The sequence below is a fragment of the Mytilus edulis genome, chromosome 12 (genome assembly GCF_963676685.1).
Source record: "Mytilus edulis chromosome 12, xbMytEdul2.2, whole genome shotgun sequence".
NCBI classification, from domain to species: Eukaryota; Metazoa; Mollusca; class Bivalvia; order Mytilida; family Mytilidae; genus Mytilus; species Mytilus edulis.
Window position 1 is genome coordinate 81,854,827 of NC_092355.1, and position 24,971 is coordinate 81,879,797.

The window sequence follows — 24,971 nt, forward strand, 5'->3', positions numbered from 1 at the left end:
AAATGTGTGGGGTGACCTGGCCATCAAATCAAGATGGCCGCCACGGCTAAAAATAGAACATAGGGGTAAAATGCAGTTTGGCTTATAACTCAAAAACCAAAGCAATTAGAGCAAATCTGACAACAGGTAAAATTGTTTATCAGGTCAAGATATATCTACCATTAAATTTTCAGATGAATCGGACAACTCGTTGTTGGGTTGCTGCCCCTGAATCGGTAATTTTAAAGGAAATTTTGCTGTTTTTGGTTATTATCTTGAATATTATCATAGATAGAGATAAACTGTAAACAGCAATATTGTTCAGCAAAGTAAGATTTACAAATAAGTCAGCATGACCAAAATGGTTAATTGACCCCCTAAGGAGTTATTGTCCTTCTAACAATTTTAATAAAATTTGTAAATTTTTATTAACATTTTCCACTGAAACTACTTGGCCAAGTTCATTATAGATAAAGATAATTGTAAGCAGCAAGACTGTTTAGTAAAATAAGATGTACAAACACATCACCATCACCAAAACACAATTTTGTCATGAATCCATAAGCTTCCTTTGTTTAATATTCACATAGACCAAGGTGAGCGACACAGGCTCTTTAGAGCCTCTAGTTTTATTTGTGTCAAATATTCATTTTTTTTAATTTTGTATAGAATTTATATAAATTGAGATAACTGTATTGTATTAACTTTTTTTTGCTTGGCCAACAATTAACTTTGTCCTACTTTAGCAAATATCCTTTTACGTAGCTAGCAAATATATCACTAGCCTTTTTACACTCAGGTTATGAGTTTGAGTCCTTCACATGGCAGGTCCTTTGACTTCTTAAATTCACGCAAGGAATCAGTTTTCCAAACTTTTGGTCGTCATGCTTACAAAATCTGTAATACAGATGTTGATTTGATATTTGGTATACAGTTTTAGGTTTACTGTGACATATTATAGAACAATTTCAGATTTTGTTCTGGTCTGAAGTTTTGTGCAGAGTTATGGTCTTTTGGCTTAAACAATAAAGGAAAGTAATCAGTTTTCAGCATTTTTATACGTTCATATTTATAATGCTCTGATGTCATAGGTGTTGTCGTCAGCTGCGTCATTGTCCGAAGACACATTTGGTTTCCAGACAATAAATTTAGTTTAATTGATGCCTCTCTATGAAATTTACCAGAAGGTTCAATACAACAAAAGGAAGGTTGGGATTGATTTACGGGGTTATCGGTACCAACAGTTTAAGAAGTAGGGGCCAAAAGAAAGCATTTTTATAGTTTCCGAACAATAACTTGTGTTTTTGTGTATGAATCTTTCTAAAAAATTTTACTACAAGGTTCCATACCACAAAGAGAAAGCTGGGAATGAGTTTGGGGAGATTTTTTTTTCAAATTTTTTTGGGGGGTTCATTTTTTTTACTTCAAAATTTTTGAAAATTGAAATTTTCAAGTTTCAAGAAGAAATCTTCAATAGCACTCACTGTATTGCAAAAAGCACAGTATTGCACAATAGCAAGAAATCTTCCATTACGCAGTAGCACAGTATTGCACAATGGCACAGTATTGTGCAAATACACAGTATTGTACAATAGAACAGTATTTGGGCAATAGCAAGAAATCTTTATTTGCACATTATTGCACAATAGCATAGTATTGTACAATAGCAGGAAAACTTCAATTCAAAATAAAGACAAATCTTTTAACCAATTTTAAATTTAAAGTCTTTAATTTTTTTCAAGGAGAAATCTTCAATTGCACAGTATTGCAAAAAAACACAGTATTGTGCAACAGCACAGTATTGCGCAATAGCATTGTATTGGGCAATATCACAGTATTGGGCAATAGCAAGAAATCTTTAATTGCAAAGTATTGTACAATAGTACAGTATTGTGCAATAGCAAGAAATCTTTAAGTGCACAGTATTGCACAATAGCACAGTATTGGGCAATAGCAAGAAATCTATAATTGCAAAGTTTTGTGCAATATCACAGTATTGGGCAATAGCAAGAAATCTATAATTGCACAGTATTGTACAATAGCACAGTATTGGGCAATAGCAAGAAATCTATAATTGCAAAGTTTTGTGCAAAAGCATAGTATGGCATAGTAGCAAGAAATCTTCAATTGCACAGTATTGCACAATAGCACAGTATTGCACAATAGCACAATATTGCACAATAGCAGGAAATCTTCAATTGAAAATAAAGACATTCTTTTAACCAATTTCAATTGAATTAATTAAAAGTCTTTAATATTTGGGGTTCTAACCTTGTATTACTATTTTGGATAATGAGCCCCATTTTTAAATTGATCTACATTGAGATCAAAAGGGTCAAAAAATTAAACTTTGTTTGATTTCATCAAAATGTGTATTATTGCTTTTCTTTCATATGCAGACTAACTATGCATTTAGATTTTTAATTTCTTCAAATTGGTCAATATTAAGGTCCAAAGTGTCCCAAATTAAACTTTAATTTTAATTTCAAAAAAGAAATGAATTCTAGGTGTTCTTTAATATGCTGAATCAAAGCGTGTTTTAAGATTTTTAAGATTACTGGGCACAGTATTGGTTGGTTAAAATTGAATTATTATATGCCCAATCAAACAGTGTTTTGAATTTTAGATTTTGAGCATGTTTTCAAAGTTGGTCCAATTTGTGTTCCAAAATTAAACTTTGTTTGATTTCATCAAAAATTGAATTATCAGTGATCTTTGATTTGCTCAATCTTTCACTGTATTAAGATTTTGGATTTTAAACTCCTGTTTGATATCATCAAAAATTGAATTCTTGCAGTTCTTTGATATACTTAGATTGTGGATATTGAACCATAATAGGTAAATGTCAAATTTTTAATTTTAATCATTCTGTCATTCATTCTGTGTAACAAATATATATTCTTGAGTAATTCATTCAGAACGAGAAATTTCATTGTACATTTACAAATATTTCGAGGGGGTAGATTCCACGCTCTACCTGCAGTCCTTAACTAGGGAAAGTAGCCATTTTGTATTCGAAATTTATACGACCACTAAAATTATTTTTGCATTTATAGCATTATTCGTAATATTATGATGTTGGCCTCAGCGTCATCTTCAGAAAACGCATTTGGTTTCCAGACAATAACTTTAGTTTAAGTGAATGGCTCTCTATGAAATTTTACCAAAAGGTTCAATACCACAAAAGGAAGGTTGGAATTGATTTTGGGGGTTATGGTACCAACAGCATAATATAAGCATTTTTGTAGTTTCCAGAATAACTTTAGTGTAAGTGTATGGATCTCTCTGAAATTGGATCACAAGGTTCAATATCACAAAGGGAAGGGTGGGATTGATTCAATGAGTAATTGCCCTAAATGTTCAGAAATTAGGTGCAAGAAGGGCCCAAAAACAAGCATTTTTCTAGTTTCTAGACAATAACTTGTGTTTAAGTTTATGGATCTCTCTTAAATTGTACAACAAGGTTCCATACCACAAAGGGAAGGCTGAGATTGAGTTTTGGGGTAAAAAATCCATGAAGGGGGGGGAGGGTTGTGTCAAAAAGTTTTTTTCCAATTTTTTGGGGGAGTTCATATTTTTTCTTCAAAATTTTTGAAAAGTTTCAAGAAGAATTCAATTGCACAGTATTGCACAATAACAAGAAATCTTCAATTGCACAGTAGCACAGTATTGTACAATAGCACAGTATTGTACAATAGCACAGTATTGTACAATAGCACAGTATTTTGGAAATTGTAAGAAATCTTTAATTGCACAGTATTGCACAAAAGCACGGTATTGCTCAATAGCACAGTACTGCATAATAGCAAGAAATCTTCAATTGCACAGTATTGCACAATAGCACAGTATTGTGCAATTGCAAGAAATCTTCAATTGCACAATAGCACAGTATTGCACAATAGCAAGAAATCTTCAATTGCACAGTATTGTGCAGTAGCACAGTATTGTACAATAGTATAGCATTGGGCAATAGCAAGAAATCTTCAATTGCACAGAATTGTGCAATAGCAGAAAATCTTTAATTGAACATAAAGACAATTCTTTTAACCAATTTCAATGGGATAAATTAATTTCAAAATAACACAGTATGTTTTGTTAATCTTTTAACCAATTCCAATGGGATTTATTTAAAGTCTTTAATTTTTGGGGTTCTAACCTTGTATTACTCTTTTGGATATTGGGCCCCATTTTTAAATTGGTCTACATTGAGGTCAAAAGGGTCCGAAATTAAACTTTGTTTGATTTCATCTAAAACTGAGTTATTGCGGCTGTATGAGATGCTGAATCTTATTGTGCATATAGATTTCTTATTGTGCATATAGATTTCTTATTTTGGGCCCTGTTTTCAAATTAGTCCATATTAAGGTTTGAAGGGTCCAATATTAAACAGAGTTTGATTTCAACTAAAATTAAATTTTTGGTGTTCTTTTTATATGCTGAATATAACCATGTTGTTAGATTTTGGATATCAGACCATTCTAGAAAAATTAAATGTCCCATCTCAAATTTTTAAGATCTTTAACTACATTTATTTGTGTCAGAAACCTATATATGTTATGTCAAAAATTTGATCTCAATCCAAATTCAGACAGTATCAACCTTGAATATTGGGTCCAAACTTGACCAAACTGTTCAGGGTTCAACCTCTGTGGTTGTATCAGGCTGCACTCAGCGAAGCATTTTATTTTATCTTGCTTTAAGATATTCATTTGATATTTGGTATATAGTTGTACCATGACAAGTTACAGATCAAGTTCAGATTTGTTCTGGTGTGTTGATTTTGTGCAAAGTTCTGGTCCTTGGACTTAGAAAATTCGTTTGTATATATTGGTGTAGACAATTGATTTTATTTGTACATGCTTTGGATCTGTACTTGTATGTTTAATTATGATGAAGGACCAAAAAATATGGAGATTGGATACAAAATCATCAAGTGTCATATCGACAACACACTTGACCTCGGATGAGTTGAACCTCTGATAAGTCGAATACTTTGATCTGTTACCTTCGACTTCAACATAGCGAGGTTCGACTGTATATAATGTGACACATTTTTATTGCATACTATTTTTGGGGGTAAATATTTTAGAATTTAATAGTTCTACGAGTGACATGATTGAAGATATATTAACATAGCATATTCTTCATTTTTTAGACTGTCATGTCAGATAATTCTTCAGGTGTGACTGCTGGACAAGGGAAAGAAGGTAATTTATTGTTGAGCCTGTCGCAGAAAGCTCGACATAGGTATAGTGATCCTGCCGCGGCGGCGTTTGCTTACTTCCTTAAAGCTATAAATATTTTAGAAGCTAGAAAACCTGGATCCTTCATACTTTGTATATAGATGCCTTTTGTTACCAAGTTGTCCTTGACCTCATTTTCATGGTTTAGTGACTACTTGAAAAAAAAAGTCAACATTTTTTACGACCGCAAAATTTGAAAAAAATTTCGTCGTATATTGCTATCACGTTGGCGTCGTCGTCGTCGTCGTCGTCGTCGTCGTCATCGTCCGAATACTTTAAGTTTTCGCACTCTAACTTGAGTAAAAGTGAATGGAAATCTATGAAATTTTAACACAAGGTTTATGACCACAAAAGGAAGGTTGGTATTGATTTTGGGAGTTTTGGTCCCAACATTTTAGGAATTAGGGGCCAAAAAGGGCCCAAATAAGCATTTTCTTGGTTTTCGCACTATAACTTTAGTTTAAGTTAATAGAAATCTATGAAATTTTGACACAAGGTTTATGACCACAAAAGAACGGTTGGGATTGATTTTGGGAGTTTTGGTTTCAACAGTTTAGGAATTAGGGGCCAAAAAAGGGCCCAAATAAGCATTATTCTTGGTTTTCGCACAATAACTTTAGTTTAAGTAAATAGAAATCAATGAAATTTAAACACAATGTTAATGAGTACAAAAGGAAGGTTGGTATTGATTTTGGGAGTTTAGGTCCCAACAGTTTAGGAATTAGGAGCCAAAAAGGGACCCAAATAAGCATTTTTCTTGGTTTTCGCACCATAACGTTAGTATAAGTAAATAGAAATCTATGAAATTTAAACACAAGGTTTATGACCATAAAAGGAAGGTTGGTATTGATTTTGGGAGTTTTGGTCCCAACAGAATAAGGGGCCCAAAGGGTCCAAAATTAAACTTTGTTTGATTTCATCAAAATTGAATAATTGGGGTTCTTTGATATGCCGAATCTAACTGTCATGACTGTGTATGTAGATTCTTAACTTTTGGTCCCGTTTTCAAATTGGTCTACATTAAGGTCCAAAGGGTCCAAAATTAAACTTAGTTTGATTTTGACAAAAAATGAATCAGTTAGGTTCTTTGATATGCTGAATCTAAAAATGTACTTAGATTCTTGATTATTGGCCCAGTTTTCAAGTTGGTCCAAATCGGGGTCCAAAATTAAACTTTGTTTGATTTCATCAAAAATTGAATAAATGGGGTTCTTTGATATACCAAATCTAACTGTGTATGTAGATATTTCATTTTTGGTCCTGTTTTCAAATTGGTCTACACTAAAGTCCAAAGGGTCCAAAATTAAACTTAGTCTGATTTTAACAAAAATTGAAATCTTGGGGTTCTTTGATATGCTGAATCCAAAAATGTACTTAGATTTTTGGAAAATGACGCAGTCATTGTTCCATAACTGCCGACCTGAACTTCATTACATTTCTCTGCCTACCGCGCTTGGTTTCGTATTTCCTATTTTCCATACAAACTGGAATCTGCTTGTGTTATCATTATGCATCATTGTGTAGTATTAAATCAGCCAGGACCCAGTTTACACTGGTTTTTGCTTGTATTCCACTACACTCGAACAAAGTGTTGTAGTTTGACGGGAACCAGTTTTAGAATTTGTAAACTACAAAACGTAATCGGTTATTGTTCATTCCGTTTTGGTGTTTCATACCGACTTATATGGTTTGAATAAGCTTAAGACCCTTCAAACATTAATGTGATAGGTATATTTAAGATCATTGTTTTACAAAAGGATTGAACTGTTTTACTTTCAAAGTCGTACTATATCTGTTATATACGGATTTCCACTCTCACCGGTTAATTTCTTCTTTTACACGTGCTTTAGAAACTTCCTGTTTAATCGCAAGTTTTAAAATTGTTTTTGAGTGAACAGGTGAATTAAACTTATTTTAACAATCATGAAGCGTTCCAGAATCATTTTAAAGCAGTTTCTTCTTCTCTTTGATGATGGAAAATAGGTTTTCTCAAGAAAATACCGCAAACGATCGCAGAGGAATTGAAACGTACAAGTCAAGTCGGCACCTGGTTAAATTGGCATCTAGTCAAATCGGCACCTATTCGACGTCAATTCGGCATCCAATAATATTTGTTATAATATTTTCTATTCAATTAATTAATTACTGTTACCAAGTACATAGTGAATATGTTGTTGTGTATTTTGGTAAACTACGAAACGAAAGTGAATATGTAGTGTAAAGTAAAAACACAAAAATACCGAACTCCGAGGAAAATTCAAAAAGGAAAATCCAAAATCAAAAGGCAAAATCAAAAGTCCAAACACATCAAACGAATGGATAACAACTGTCAAATTCCTGACTTGGAGGTAAACAACGAAGCCCTTACCAAAGCTGTAGTTTTAACAATTAGACAATTTGTGTAATTGTAAAAACAAGTCAATTATTAAAATAAAATGGAAAACTATGAGTCCCTTTCAATAAATCAAACTTTCATGCCAAATAATTAGCAAATTTAAGGTGTTTGTTTTTCAGTAAAGTTTAAACAGCATTAAACCAACAATCCTGTAAAATGCTCAACTGGTTAAAATAATGCAGAAAAATACACAATATCTCATGTATTAGTCCAAATTATTATGACGTCTGGCAAGGCTATTTTATTATTTTTCTGGGACGCCTTCCTACGACGTTCGTAGGAAGGCGTCCCAGAAAAAAATTAACATAGCCTTGCGGTCATAGGAAGGTGTTCCAGAATAAAATTAAAAAAGCCTTGCCAGACGTAATAATTATTTGGACTACTCATATATATATATATATATATCATTAAAAATACACCAAAAAAGTCATTAGTTGAGAAAAATAAATATATACAAAATGTACATGAACACCCAAAAATGTGAAAGTTAGTATTTAACTCTTTTTGCTTAAATACTGAAAAAAATTCTGGCAACCCCTTTCTTATTTTTACCCTATTGCTTAAAATACTGTTAAAAATATATATTTAACATGGGTGACGAATTGACTATATCAGGTGTCGATTTTAACCAGGTGCTGATTTGTCCAGGTGCCAATTTAACTAGGTGCAGTTTGACTAGAATTCTTTGACAAATGTTTGAAACTATCTGAGTTTCATTAGACCTTTGATAGCAGTAACAAAAAGATTATTTACTTAATATTTTGTGGGAGAAGGGGGTTCAGACTGTGTGGTATCAGGTCTGTTTGTGCCCAATACATTTTCGCACCCTACACGTTCGCACATTCACACTCAACTCATTCGCACCCAATTTTAATTCAAATTCAAGTTGAATAATTGGAAAATCATGGTTTTTGTTTTAAATTGCTTTGGTGTAAATACTGAATGAATTTATAGCTTGGTATGAGTAAAACATTGAAGATTTTAAAGGAAAAAACACAAAAGATAATTGTTTTTAACAGCTTGGTCCTATTGATCTGAAACAACGAAACAATAAAACATAGAAACCAAAATATAGCAATCCACTAATATAACCAAAACATGATAAAATTTATTCAACACGCAGAAACAAACATAGTCAGAATCTCACTTCATTTTGAAACAAGTCAATGAAACAAGTTATAGCAATACACTAACCAAAACATGATTAAGAGTTATTCAACACAAAATAAAACGTTGACAAAATACCACTTTATTTAGAAAGGATTATTATTATTTTTAGCAATACCTTATCCAAAACATGATTAAGATTTATTCAACACAAAAAAAAAATTGCTGTCTCACTTTATTTTGAGACAATGACAACAATTATACTTATAAGAAAACACTTGCTTACAGAGTTATTAAACACAAAACCAATTAAGATTGGGTGCGAACATGTAGGGTGTGAAAGTGAAAGGGGTGAAAATGAGTGGGCGCAAACGTGAATGGAAGCGAACGGACCCAGATTCGGACTATGTACCAGTGAGAAATATACAAGCCTTTCTACGGTATTTATTTGTACAATTCAGCTAGTCTTGACCTATTCATTTGTCTTAAAAAACCAGCCAGTTGTCACCTTCACTTCACACACACACACACACATATAGGAATATCAATTATATGCTCACGATACATGTTGCATTGTTAAACTAATTACGGTATGTGAAAATCAAGACTTGCATAAAAACTATCCCAATATTAGAGACATTGGCGTCATTTTTCTTCAGAGCTTTCAGCTCTTTGATTTATTATGGGCCCAGTTTTCAAGTTGGTCCAAATCAGGATCTAAAATTATTATATTAAATATTGTGCAATAGCAAGTCTTTTCAATTGCACAGTATTGCGCAATGGCAAGAAATATCTAATTGCACAATATTGTGAAATAGCAAATTTATTTTTTAATTAGAGTTATCTTTCTTTGTCCAGAATAGTAAGCAAGAAATATCTAATTGCAAAATATTGTGCAATAGCAAGATTTTTTTTTAATTGGAGTTATCTTTCTTTGTCCAGAATCAACTTAAATCTTTGTTATATACAATATACAATGTATATTCACTTTTTACTACCAACTGATAAATTAAAATAATCTTTACCATTCAGTGATAACAAGCAGTTTTTTTTACATCTTAATATTTTATGATGTATTTAAATGAGTAGTTATTGTTGCAAACTCCATAAGAAATTTTAATTGAGATTAGTTTTGGAATAAGGGAAAGGGGGATGTGATTAAAAAAATTGGGTTCATTTTTTCTCATTTGAAATTTCATAAATAAAAAAGAAAATTTCTTCAAACATTTTTTTGAGAGGATTAATATTCAACAGCATAGTGAATTGCTCTAAGAGAAAACAAAAATTTTAAGTTCATTAGAACACATTCATTCTGTGTCAGAAAGCTATGCTGTGTCAACTATTTAATCACAATCAAAATTTAGAGCTGAATCCAGCTTGAATGTTGTGTCCATACTTACCCCAACCGTTCAGGGTTCAACTTCTGCGGTCGTATAAAGCTACGCCCTGCGGAGCATCTGGTTTGTAATGTTAACTTCTTTCTTATTATGAGTAATAGGATTTAGTAGGTGCGTACCTTGCAAGATCCTCAAGCCCGTCACAATTTTTATTTGACCCCGACCTCATTTCATGGATCAATGAACAAGGTTAAGTTTTTGTGGTCAAGTCCATTTATCATATACTATAAGCAGAAGGTCTACTATATTTGGTATATGGAATGATTGTAAGGTGTACATGTCCAACTGGTAGGTGTCATCTGACCTTGACCTCATTTTCATGGTTCAGTGGTCAAAGTTAAGTGTTTGAGTTTTGTTCTTTTTTTCTAATACTATATACAATAGGTCAACTATATTTGGTGTATGGAAATATTTATGATGTTCGTGTCAGTCGCACAGGTTTTATTTGACCTTAACCTCATTTTCACAGTTCATTTCTCAGTGTTAATTTTTGGTGTTTTGGTCTGTTTTTTTTCAACTATAAGCAATAGCTCAACTGTATTTGTTGTATGGAAGGATTGTAAGATGTATATGTATGTTTGGCAGGCATCATCTGACCTTGACCTCATTTTCATGGTTCATTGGTCAATGTTAAGTTTTCATGGTTAAGTTTGTGTCTTAGATACTATAAGCAATAGGTCAACTATATTTAATGCATACATTGATTGTAAGGTGTATGTCTATCTGGCATGGTTCATCTGACCTAGACCTCATTTTCATGGTTCATTGGTGAATGTTAAGTTTTCTTGGTTATTACTGTTTCTTAGAAACTATAAGCAATAGGTCAACTATGTTTGGTTTATTGAATGATTGTATAAAGGTGTACATGTATTTCCCGTTTGGTTTATCTGACCTAGACCTCATTTTCTCGGATCTTGTTAAGTTTATGTGTTACTTGTAGTGAAGCTTTATAATTGAGACTATCAACATAAAATCAATGGTTAGTAAAGAAGGCGAGACATTTCAGCGTGTGCACTCTTGTATGTTATACTCTAGGAATTGCAGAATAACATGTTTTTGTACTATGTCCTGCAATTATCTGCAATGTATTGATGAGATTAGTCACTATAAATGATAATAACAAACTATGGACCTATAGTGTTAGCAGCTTTCCAATAGATGAAATACATGACATAGTAAGTACCATCAAATATATGGTCTTCTGTAGGATGCTATATTCATGTTTATTCGTACACTGCAATTGCAAACAATATTCTACTTTGCTAGAATTATTTTCCCAAGAAAATTTTAAAAGGTAGGTATTGTATAGACAACATACTGACACTGAACTATAGGTTTCTGACTTGGGACAGGCACATAAAGAATGTGACATAGTTAATATAAAAAAGATGTGGTATGATTGCCAATGAGACAACTCTCCACAAGAGACCAAATGACAATGAAATTAACAAAAATAGGTCACTGTACAGTACAGCCTTCAATAGTTATCAAAAGTACCAGGATTATAATTTTATACGCCAGACGCGCGTTTCGTCTACATAAGACTCATCAGTGACGCTCAGATCAAAATATTTAAAAAGCCAAACAAATACAAAGTTGAAGAGCATTGAGGACCCAAAATTCCCAAAAGTTGTGCCAAATACGGCTAAGGTAATCTACTCCTGGGGTAAGAAAATCCTTAGTTTTTCGAAAAATTCAAAAGTTTTGTAAACAGAAAATTTATAAAAACAATGACCAAAGCCCGTACCGCATAGTCAGCTATAAAAGGCCACGTAATGACAATTGTAAAACAATTAAACGAGAAAACTAACTGCCTAGTTTAGGTACTAAAAAATTAAATGAAAACAGACTTTTTGCCATCAGCATAATTTTGTATTGAACTGGATTTTAAGGAAAACAAATTTTGTCCTAAGAATATTTAAAAAATAATTTAATCTTTACGTTTTACCAAGGACAGGTATAAGTTACTTGTGTTATATTATATGCTAAAAAAAAGGAAATTCATACTAAAGTTAGATAAATATCTAAATAACTTTTGTCTCGCCTGCAACGAAAGTCACAGAAAGCAAGACGTAGGGATCAGACTTGGGGTCAATTACATTGGAATGTAATTAAAAAAAATACACATTACATTGCAAAAATGATCAATTACATCAATTACACATTACACTGTTTTTGAAATGTAATTAATTAAATTACAATTACTTTACTAAATTACACATTACATGTCATCATAATATTTTTTAACTATATTATATATATATACATGTATATATAAACGCATGTGTAAACTATTCATGTAAGCATAGTAAGGGTTGCATTTGATGATCATTTGTAATTTTAATGTTTTTTTCATTTAGTCTACAACCCCCTGGTCTGGACACTTTGACAGCAATTCTAAATAGTCTTTTGACAGGAGCTAATGTGGCAGATATTGCTTTATTAGAACATGGAAGTAATATACTTCCATGATAAAAAAATGTGTTGATACATGTAGATGGAATTTGTTCCTATTAACTTGCCGATACATTAAGGGGTATTTTGACATCTCAGAAATGAAGTCATTTAAATTAAACATAATATAAATTAAGAAATTATAAATAAATCAAATTTTTCTTTTTTTTACTATGAAAATATTTAAAAGTATGCTTAAATTGTTACAATATTGAAAATATTTTTAGTACAAACAATGTAAATAATGTCTAAATATTAGCAATATTTTGCTAATTAGATAAAATTCATGTAATAGTGGCATTGTCACTGAGCATTTTAATCTGATTAATTGCTGTTTGTTTTTACAGCGGTTTATTTTTATTTTCATAATTCTTTTTGTGTCTATTAATTTGACAAAATTATTGTATACAGTGATTTTAAATTTTAAATGAACTGTCTAAGAAAGATTTTTCACACATTTTGTTTTGTTTTTGTTTATATTAACAAGGTGTTAAGTTACTTATTAATCTATTTAGTTAAAGATCTTTCTTAAAAACTACTAGGGATTGCTTTTCCGGCAAAGTTTCTGGCTCCAGCGATTATTCAGTCTTCTGCTTAAGTATATTTGATAGGAACTATACTGACTGACTTTAGAAACACAACACTAGATGATTCTTTTTATACGCCTGTTTACGGGACGTATTATGGTATGCCGTTGTCCGTCTGTCCGTCCGTCGTCAACATGTCGGACATTAACTCAAAAACACTTTGACCAATTTGCATAAGACTTTGGAGAATTGTTTATATCTATTGACGTAAGCTCCCTTTCGTTTTTTATTAATTTTAGATTTTACGTTTCTGAGTTACGGGTTTTATTTATAAAAAAAAGGAGATTTTCCAGTTTTTCACAAAAAAAAAAACTTTCAGCATTTCTTATGAAACTTTGGTGATTGTTTATATCTATTAATGTAAGCTCCCTTTAGAATTATATAAATTTTACATCTTACAGTTCTGAGTTATGGGGATTTATTCATTAAAAAAGGGGGATTTTCCAGTTTTTGCACAATAACTTTTAAATACTGTCAGCAATTCTCGTGCAGGGATGATTCCACTATATAGTTGAGGGTCGCTTAGCGGCCCTTAAATTCGCCCGTGGCCCCAAAAAAATGTTTGTGAATATACATTTCCAATTCAAAAAAATAAAATAAAAATCGGTATTTCCGGAAAAGTTTCTGCACCGATTACGGCAACTATAATTTGTCATAGTTTGTCGCCAAACATAGTAAAATCTGGATAAGAATGCTGACTACGATTGCATTTTATTTACAACGATTTCATTATGTGAACATGAGGTAAACAATTTTAACAGCCGGATTCAATTAATTTAAATGTTATTGGAGTATTTGATCTCTTAAAAGTAGATCGCTCAGCAGGTTGATCAAAAACATGCTTTTTGTCAAAATAGGTGTCACAGCAGACCTCAACAAAGAGCAAATTGAAATTTTGTATAAAATTGATGAATAAATTTTAATGGGTTGCTGATCTCGTAAAGCAGATTGCCCAATAGAGCCTGTTGTGGTTTTTTTTAAAATAATGTTAATGATAGACCATTCATGAAATGACCCTCGAAATACGATGTCATCGGTATGGATAAAGTATAAGATAGCTTTTAAAAATGAAATTATATAAGATATCTCATTATATATTACATGAGATATCTTATATAAATCTTATATATTACACAAATCGAAATTTTGAAATTGAAAAAAATATTAAAAGTTACTTATTCAAACAGCCCTCTACATAGGCAAATCTAAACAAACAGTACTTTAAGAACAAGATATTAAAAGATGCAATCTTAATGATGTCATACAAGAATATCTTAAAACATTTTTTGATCGGTGGTACAATATTTTGTCTATCCTGTTACCATTTTCAAAAGAAATTTTAGGCTATTAAGGAGGCTCGAGGGTATAAAAATTTCAGAAAAAAAATAAACATTTGTTTTTCATTACAAATTTTATTTATAACCTTTTGTAGTTGTTACTTTATCATATGGTACAAAAAACATTCAAAACAATTAATTCGTGTTGGCCCCAGATGACTTTTAAAATGTAAACATCATTGAAAAAGTTCCAAATTATCTCCCTTTGGTGAAAAAATGCCATTTTTTGGCTTCAAAATTGAAATATCTCTTTTAACTCATCGGTGACCTGTATTTTTTAATATAATTTCGATATATGCTGTACTTAAACTAAATTATTGTAAAATTTGAGCAATTTCTGTAATAAATTTCTTTTTTTATTTTCGATATTACCTTTATTTCTCCTATTAGTTCAACAGAAATAAACCACTTTTACAAAGATGTATGCTTCTTTCGAAAGCAGATTGTGAGCGCAAATGAACGGTGACCCCATTTTTTTATTTTACTTTTCTATTAACAATAATATAAAGTTCATTTATAGAAAAATATAGAAAAATCCTATATAAATGATTTAGACCCGCGAACCCCCTTAAGGTGGTACGTACCTAACACTACAGGGAGATAACTCTGTAAAGTCAGCTAAATGCTTTGATTACGTTGTGTTGTAAATGGAATATTAAGCTTCTCAATGATCAAAATTGGCGTTTGTCAAACTGCTATATAACCAGTGTAATTTTTCTGACAAAACGGTTGGTTCAAAATTTTTGAAATTTTTATATTTTTGTTTAAGGGTCAAAGTAAATACTATTTATGAAAATTAAACGAGCCAAATTAATTTTAGTGAAAGTGTTGGGTACCACCTTAAGAAAGATTTAGATAAAATGTTAAGCTTGTTTTACGTAGCCAGTTAGATGGTTTTCAAGAAAATAAACTTCTATATATATTCATTCTGTAAAATACTAGATTGTTTACTAATTTTTGAGGTTGTAGTGAAAAATGCCTCTAAAAATTGTTTTTCAAAGATTGTTAAAATTGCCACTAGTAATGCAAGTTTAAGATAGCAATTTATCTTGTTTGGCATTGTTTCACCCTTTCAAATAAACCCAACATCAATTATATAATTTTAAGATAAAATGTGAGAAGATAGCTCTTATAACATGCTTTTAGATCAGAAAAAGAAATGGGGTTGTCGGACTTGTTTTCTTGCTACATATTCAAATATGTAAATTCACAACACTTTCTATTATAAAAATTACTTAAACGAGGTATTTCCCCTACTATCTGAGTTAAGTCTCTTATGTGGCAAAGTTGAATAAAAATGAATCAAACATTAATAATTTTCTAAATAAACATTAAAAGTCTTAAACATTAATTACATACTACACTGAAAATTTGTACATTTCATTAAAGATCTAGACCAATTGTTATTTGCTATTTCAAAATCCAAGATAGAGGAAGACACCCGCCATTCTGAAGTTGCCTTATACTGCGGGAAAATGAAATTGGCGGCAATTAAAATATTTTCTGTTTTTTGTTTCTTATTACCTGTTGGAGTCAGAAATTGATGTCTTAAGCATGTGTCTTGTTAGAAAATATAATTCAAATTGGCTGTCCAAAAACAAATACATTCAAAATTATGCGAATTGTCTATTAGTTTTTTCTTCTTTTTTCACAAATAAACTTGCTCTAAATAAATTTTACAGAAAAAATAAAATAACAAAGTAAAAAAAAACACTATTTAAAGTCTAAAGTTCGTCACCCTTTATGAAACCCCATTTGAACTAATTTCCAAAAGAAAGACGATTTTACATAGTAGTTTTGTTTGTCTTAAACATGGATGTCAACATGCTCCCTGAGGCGTCCTTCAGCTGGGCCCTAAACAAATATCTATACTGGTTCAGTGATAATGGACGTCATACTAAACTCCGAATTATACTTGTAAATAACAGCATATGGTGCTAAGATGATAATTATTCTAATTTGTTTGAAGTGTCAATAAAGGGATGTAACTCATAAATTACTATTGCAACCGCTTCGTCAGAAAGTTTGACTGATTGAAGTGACACATACGTATGACAGCGTATTAAGTGGCACTTTGACACTGGGCAGTTCAGAAAAAGTCTCACCACATAATATAAGTTCAGCATAGCTCATAAGTTAAGAAAGAAATTTCTTTGTAAAGAAAAAAAAATTGCCTGGACAGGTTATAACAAGCTCGCGTTTGAAGGCGTCGTATTCTAATTATTAAATTTTATCAAAACATATGTTATGTTAGAACTTATAAAAATACGCAGTTGTCATTTATAGCGAACAGCATGATTTGGTTTCATTTGATATGACCTTTTTAATGAAACCAACGTGTTTCAGTTTAGTAGTAAATGAAAATAAATGCTCAAATATGGCAAACACATGACTTCCATTATTGTCTTAGTATTGAGGTCAAACCAGGGTCAGCTTTCCGTCTGTACTTAGCACAACATTGTGTGCTTTCTTGATTGTTTTTTTTGCCCACTTTCTCTTTTTTGAGAACTCAAGTATTTGGTTTTGTAAGATGTTAATTGTTATCAGATCAATATTTATTATATATTTCAATATGAAAACAATCTATTTTGAAGTGAGAAAAGATCATATTTATTTTTTGTTTTACCTTGGCAAAGTCAAGGCGTTGAGACTTGGGCCTGGTATTAATATTGTTGGTGTAAACAATTTGTTAAAAAATGTGATTAGTACAACAATAAGAGATGTGGTATAATTGCCAACAAGAGCCATTTAAGTATAACCATTCATACTGTTGCTGTTGCATATAATAGTTAATATATAGATATGGTATGATTACCAGAAAACAAATATGATATACAGCAATCAAGGAAAACCACTGAACTATATGCTGCTGACTTGGTGACAGGCACATGCTGAAAGATTACAAGGACATGGGGAATCTCTTTCTATATAAAGATTAACACAGACATAATGACGGTGTGAGTCACTGTTTTGGAATGTCAAATATATCAATGGTGTGTTTTTTTACGGAGGTAATACATCAAGGTGCCCACATTTATTATATGTCAATGGGTAATACATGTTAATCTTCAGTTCTGATGTTTGTAAAAACAGTGTTCTGATCTGTTTATCTCTTAATACGAATCATGGATCCCATAGGTTTGAGATAAGATGACTCATGCATGCATAATAGCTTAAAAATGTATATAAATGGTTTGTGATTTTCTTATGAAATGCATGAATGGGTAGGGATTTTAGCAAAAATCTATGAATGAATTGGGTGTGTTTATCAAGCCATGAGCCACACGTCTGTACCCAAATGTATAGGTTGACAAGAAGCAGTTGTCCCTTTTAGGTGGTCTGAATAAAGATAATCAATAGGTCAGGCAAAGGATAAATCATGTAAGAATTAGAGAAATGTGTAAACTTAGTTTTAAAAATAGAGTGAAGTTATAATGTTCTCCTTTATGAAAAGACTCTTTACGATAAATTATCTTTATAGATGAAATGGTTCCAACTGAAATAAAATTGATGGCTGACAAAAGATCTATTGAGTTGTACCTCAAATTACTTGAGTCAGGCTCTGAGAAAAAGAGAGACATACGTTTAGTTGTTGTTGGAAAACAAGGGGCTGGAAAGACATCATTGATTAGAAGATTGTTTGGTGAAGACGACATTAAAGATGTTACCAGTACAAATGGAATCAAAATTCACAAAATAAAATGTAAAGCAATGTCTGATGATGGAAAATGGAATAAATTAGATGGTATGATGTTGATAATTAAAAAAAATGGTTTATCCTTATCTGGTATACTGATCATAATGGTCTGATGTTATAGTTCTGCATATATCTAAAAAAAATGTTAGTTCTGTATAGTTTTATTTTAGGATATACCTTTCAGTCAGACATGATTCATGTGACCTAAACCCAGGGTTGGTAAAGTATTACCTGGGTGGGAAAACCCAGGTGGAAATTCCCAGGTTTTCCTGGGGTTGGACAATACTCCCAGAAATGGGTTATAATGGGCATTACTGTGCAATTCCTTTCAGGTAGGCGATACATTGGTAGCCTTTTCTTCCATTTTATTCAGGCTAGACATTTTAGTGTATGCACTCTTGTTAGCTCATTTTACCCATAAGAAAATTCCTAGGGATGTCAAAATTTACCCCCTTTTCATTCTTATCAAATGACCCAATAACTAGGCAGTACTCTTAAATGGCAATTTTGTGCAATTTTAAGAGTTTTTATCAAGACCTCTATTTATTTTCACCTAATCTGACCCATAAGACCATGTGCATTAATCATTTACAAAAATCTTTTTCACTGAAATACTAGGTCAATCTCAATCAAACTTTACGTCTATAATTTTTTTTTCTCGCCTGCAACTTATAGCGAGATATATGGATTGCTTTTCTGGTGACAGCTGCAGCGGTGGCATCAACAATTGTTAAGTTTTTTTGCTTAATTTAGTTTGATAGGATCTACATGTGATAGATCAGTGATATTTTGTATGAAGTCGCATTACTTTTATCACATATCACCTTTATGACTATATTGAGGCCCTCTCACAGGATGTGGTCCAGTGACTTTGAATTAAATAGCAATTTTCAATGTTAAGTTGTCTGCTTAAGTTAGTCTGATAGGATCTACTTGTGCTATATCATTATATGTTGTATGAAGCCACATTACTATCAGTAGATATTAGTTTGAGGGCAATTTTGAAGCCCTGTTCTCTGTGTCATGTGACTTTGAATTAATCAGCAATTTTCAATGTTAAGTTAGTTTGAAAAAAATGATTGCTAGGAAGTTGTTATGATAGAAAATAATATTTTCTATAAAGTTGCATTATTATATCAGTACATCTCAGTTTGACGATCATGTTGATGTGCACGTCATCTACGTCATGATCCAGCAACTTTGAATTAATAAACAATGTTGCTGTCCATCAAGTTTCTTTTTCTTAATGTTTTGCTGACAGACGAGACATATCTCTCTTTCAACAGTTTAAGTTAGTTTCGAAGAAACAATGATAGATATAGACAGAAACTTTAAACAAAAAAGGTTTAGCAAAGTAAGACCCTACAAATAAGTCAACATGGATATAAGAGTTTTTGCTCTTGAAAGATGATTTTTACCTTTTCTTAGTTTTTTGGCAGAAATATGATAGAGACAAACATTTTAAAGGCATATTTAATTTACACGCATTGATATACATAAAAATGGAAATAATCATTTGACGATGTATGCTTAAATAGATAATCCAAAAAAAGATCAAAACGTTGCAAAGTGGGAATATGGAATATTTGTAAAATAGTTAAATATTGCATACTGATAATAACAAAAATATAATTAATGATGTAACTATTTATTTTTAAATCTTTTTTAAATTTGTGTTTTCTTTACTGTTGTTTGTCCTTTGGTCCTTTGGTCAATTTCTGTTTTCACATTGTCATTTTGTTTTTAAATAAAGAGTTTGAATATCTCTTTGGTATCTTTCGCCGTGTTTAATGCTTATTTTATACCTTTATCTTAAGCTTTTTCTCATTTCTTCTTGCATAGAATATCAGAAAAAAACTAACATTTTTATTTTCTAATCATAGAAAACTATGAAAAAACTGAAACTCATGCAAGACTTTTGAAAGAATATGTGGGAAAACTTCAGGACAAAAGAACAATTAAAGAACCAGTAGAAGCCCATATAGCTTTTAAGGACAACACACCAGTAACATCTGTTGATGAATCAAAGAAATTAGAGACAGCATCCAAGCAACCTGATATAATAAAACCTCCATCAGAACATCCAGTAAATCCCCAGCAGCCAAACCAATCATCTGAACAAACAACAAAGGGTTTCGAAACTATGCTATCCGCTAAATCCAAAGTTGATGTAAATGACAAAGAGGAGTATGCCACATTTATGCTATGGGATTTTGCAGGAGATGAAGAATTTTACCACACACATCAAACCTTTCTGTCCCAAGATGCAATATACCTTGTTGTTACAAAACTCAATGAAGCTGATGATCCCAAAGCCCAAGGTAATATCTCAAATAGATCAATTAGTAAGTTATAAAATGATAATTGATATTTCATATTTCTACTTAGATTTATTAAAGATATTTTTACCAAAACTCTTGTCCTCAAACAGACAGTTGTAATTATAAATTTTGTTAATTGCAATTTAGCTTCTACAATATGGGTTCAGTCAGGATTCTACTTTGTCAAAATTATCTCCCCATTACGCCAGTTAATTTTTACAATCGTAAAAATGGAAGCCATTATAGGAATGACGCGATGCCAATTTAGCTCTTGAAAACTGATAAATTTATCCACATATCACCATTATCATTACGATCCATATAAACCAGTTGTATCTTAAAAGACAAATGTATCTACTAGCTGATAAGCATCAGTTAATGTACTTGTCTGCGTTCAGTCAACTTAAAACTATTGTCTGATCGGTTGTAATATGGAATTTTCGAAAATTCATAAACATTTAAAAAAAATTCTAATTCAATATTTCGTAGAAGGGCAGACTAAAAATGTTCAGTGGTTGAAGAGCATAAACCCTAAATAACACAAACACAAAAAGAAGTTTTTTTCAAAGATATGTATTTTTAAGATCCAACTTAAAAGTCTGTCTACAAGCATTTGTCAAGTACTTTTAGTAAAAAATTGCTATTCGAACACACTTACTCTGTTTTTGTGATTCATTAGAAAGGTATTTCACTTGACCCATATGTTTCATTTTTTAGTACTGTCAATTTTCGATGTTATAAAGTCAACCTGTAGCTTTGACATATAAAAATGATAGAATCAGAAGCGAGATGATGTATCAAATACTTTTGCTTTTTTCGTTTTCGAGACAAAATGTTCAACTCAAACACACCCTTCTATAAAAAGGTGCACTCGATTTTCTCTTTTCGGCGCAACTGTTACCCATTTTTTTGAATTTTTTTTTGAGTCACATAATGGAAGGGCAGAAACGAAAATTAAGGAACAAATATATTTATATGTGCTTCGTTCTTGGTATGTATATTTTTTTTAATCGGAGGTTATGCATTTTTTTAGATCCAACTGAAAAGACACCCATGTCGTGGACTTGATATCTAATTGTTTGGTTCCTGATGTAATAGATAAATTGAAAACTTATTCAAATGATATTTTTATCATAAAATACTTCGTAATTTAGTTGAAAATTGTCATTTCATTTGTTTCTTTTAACTTTTTAAATTTTTGTTACTATAGTAAACAACACAGTAAGCATTTATCGCCTTCTCTAACAAAGAGCTTCGATTCTTTTGTTCTATTTCAACTGGATTTCCGCCTGGGTTAATATGTAAAGCTTGATTAAAATTCAAAATGGTTGATAGTACATATATTTAAAAGGAGTGTAATGCATATATATATGTGTCTTTAATTGTCATTTATTTGATAGCTTTGTTCTACTTTGAAATGGACATTAAGTCTTAGGTTCAAACTAATTACAGCTTATTCTTATATATGAAAGGAAACAAAGGTTGAACATTTTGTGTAGAGGGCTAACAATCTGCCCTAACACTCTTAATTAAATCTTCAGTTATATGATATTCAATTTAAAATACTGAATGTTTTGTTATTTTTAATTATCAAATTGTTAACCAGCGCAAAGACAAACATTTTAAAGAAGACACAACACCATTTTCAATTTCTATTTAAAAATGTGTATTTATACATAATTTTTCCCAAAATTACATTGATAGCAATATATAAGTGCCAAATATTTAGTAAAATATGTATTTTAATGCAAGGATTATTGACCTGTTAAATATGCATATTTCCATCTCAACCTGAATGAGGCTACTACGTCAGGGGTTCCAATCATTCATATTGGCATTATGAAATAGCACAAATTTATTTTTTCGATTATTAGCCAACAAAACGCACGACAGTGCTAATAGTTATCATAAACAATGAATCTGTGTGATGCCGATGGATTCAACAATATAAATAAAAAGAATAGTGACATGATATTTTCCGTTTTTTTGAATAACCTGCAGAATTAGAACGTGGAAGATTGGACTTTTTATCAACACCAAACTACACTTTGTTCCAGTGTTGACCCATTGATGACCTTCGGCTGTTTTCTTATTGTTTGGTCGGGTTGTTGTCTCTTTGACACATTCCCAATTTCCATTCTCAATTTTATCATGCTAAATTGTCATTATTATATAATACTTGAATCTTCACTACATCAACAATGTAAGACAATTGTGAAAATAGATCGTGGAGTCAGCCAGATAAGTCACAGTGCGAAATAACGTATTTAAAAAAAATAAGCTGATATTAAACGATTAAGGCTAGGACTTAAAAATAAGTCGAGAAAATGACTCTATTATAGCAATATGGCTTTTTATCATTTCTTATTTATTTTGGGTGAAGTTTATAACCTTATGTCATTATATTACTGCTATCTTTACAAGCACTTACATAACAGTGGTAAAATTAAAAACAAAAATAATTAAATGTTGCTTTATATAAACAAAGGCCATACTGCGGCATGTAGCTGTTTACATCTTTATATTTTGTCTTTGGAGGATTGTTGTCTCATTCGCAATCAAATCACATCTCCGTATATGTTCAAAGAACCTTGTGTAATAAGTATGAACAAGATTGATTTTATATTCTGTTTACCTAAAATCTTATATAAAAATATTCCTTATACACAAATAATTTAAATTGTTAAACAATGCGTAAGCTTATATTATAGTACGTATCATGAATTCTCTAGAAACTTTAAAATTTTCTAAGAATTTAAAGAGAATCTTTTTTTGTTTATCCTGATTACATTGTCCATATATCGTTATGTCTTAATCAGGAATACGGCATTGTAAGCACATGGGCAAATAATGATTCCTTAGACATAATAAAATGCTAGTCGGGAGAACAACACCTTGAGATATTTGTCATCATATCTGTCAGATGGGCTATATGTTTTTATATCCTTTTGTGTATCAGTAAAGCTACTTTGTGTACTTCTCTTGATGAATCTCTTATAATTCAGTATAGTTACATGTATTTGATCTGTAATTTTACTGAATGTCTCCTAGTCCCAATTGTGTCATTTTTATACTGAGTGTGATTCGCATTACGGGTGATGCATGAATAGTAGGATATCATGTGATTCCTTCAGTTGCTGTTTTTACTTATATTATCTCTTCCAAATCGATTAGTTATAAACAAGATTTGTATATCGTTACTGTAACCCCCTTGATTTTAATTAATAAGAACTGGCAATTGTTATTACTCTTAAATAAATGCTGATATGAAATAGTTGTACTTTGACTTGTAGCTTTATTCCGACTCTGGATTGACTCAATACATTGTTACAGTAGACTGGAAGAGCAAAACATTATATCTGATGACATGACGATGACGTCAGGTGATCTTGATCCACCAGTAGTTATTGTTGGCACATGGAAAGATGCTGTGAACTTGGAAGCAGACACGGTATATGATGTTTTCAATTTGTAAAGAATAGAGACATTGCTATCGTTTCATGTGTTTGTTCTGCTTTTAAAATGATTATATTATTTTGTGTAAGAAGTGTTTTGTGTTTTTTAAGGGTTTAAACATTTATTTTGTATGACGTGCGGAAGCAATAACCAAAGACCTGCTTTTACTGAAAATCAGCCTTCTGGCGAACTGTTGCAGCAGATATGCGGTAAACACAGCAGTAAGGTTGCTGCTAATAGTTTGAAGCAACTTCACCGCAACTTTTTACCATGCAAATGAAGGTTGCAGCAGACTTGTTGCAACAGTAGATAGCCTTATATAGTTTGTAGCAAACTTCTGGCGACTAATTGTGGTGAACCTCTGGCGAACTTTGATAGCCTTATATAGTTTGTGATGAACATTCGGCGACTTTTTGCAGCAAATTAAATATGCCAATGATTCCTTGTGGCAACCTTTCTGGTAAATCTTTTTCAAAATTGTACGTTTTATTGAAAACATGCACATAGGGATCACAATTTAAATTGTATTAATTATTATGACCAATAATTGTTATTTATCATTTTGATCAAGAAGTAAATTATAATTATTGGTCATAATAAATAATGTGAAAGAGAGAAATATAAATTGTGACCACAAAAAAAAATGCAGAAAGCTAAATACATATATTTATAGAGGTACATGTATTTCTATGAATTTACTCATTGCAGAATTCAGAATGAGCTGATTTAAATTTTCTTAACAGATTCATATGTTTGAAAAAATCAAGAACAAATTTGTTTTATTATAAAGAAACAGGGATTTAGGCATGACAACATTTATACTATATAAAATTGAGAATGGAAATGAGCAATATGTCAAAGAGACAACAACCCGACCAGAAAGCAGATAACCGCCGAAGGCTACCAATGGGTCTTCAACGCAGCGAGAAAATCCCGCACACGGAGGTGGTCCTCAGCTGGCCGCTAAATAAAATTGTGTATTAGTTCAGTCGTGAAAA

General features: G+C 31.4%; 2 protein-coding genes across 2 annotated transcripts in view; both read left to right on the top strand.

Annotated features, from left to right (window-relative positions):
• Positions 1 to 24,971, top strand: part of LOC139499213 (uncharacterized) — a 327,861-nt gene that overhangs the window by 68,091 nt on the left and 234,799 nt on the right. The gene's annotated exons all lie outside the window — the stretch shown is intronic.
• Positions 1 to 24,971, top strand: part of LOC139497893 (death-associated protein kinase 1-like) — a 97,199-nt gene that overhangs the window by 44,706 nt on the left and 27,522 nt on the right. Inside the window, exons 9-12 of the mRNA XM_071286133.1 lie at positions 5,135 to 5,186; positions 17,981 to 18,244; positions 20,080 to 20,517; positions 23,811 to 23,968. Of these exons, the coding sequence (XP_071142234.1) occupies positions 5,135 to 5,186; positions 17,981 to 18,244; positions 20,080 to 20,517; positions 23,811 to 23,968 (912 nt within the window). The remainder of the gene's footprint in view (positions 1 to 5,134; positions 5,187 to 17,980; positions 18,245 to 20,079; positions 20,518 to 23,810; positions 23,969 to 24,971) is intronic.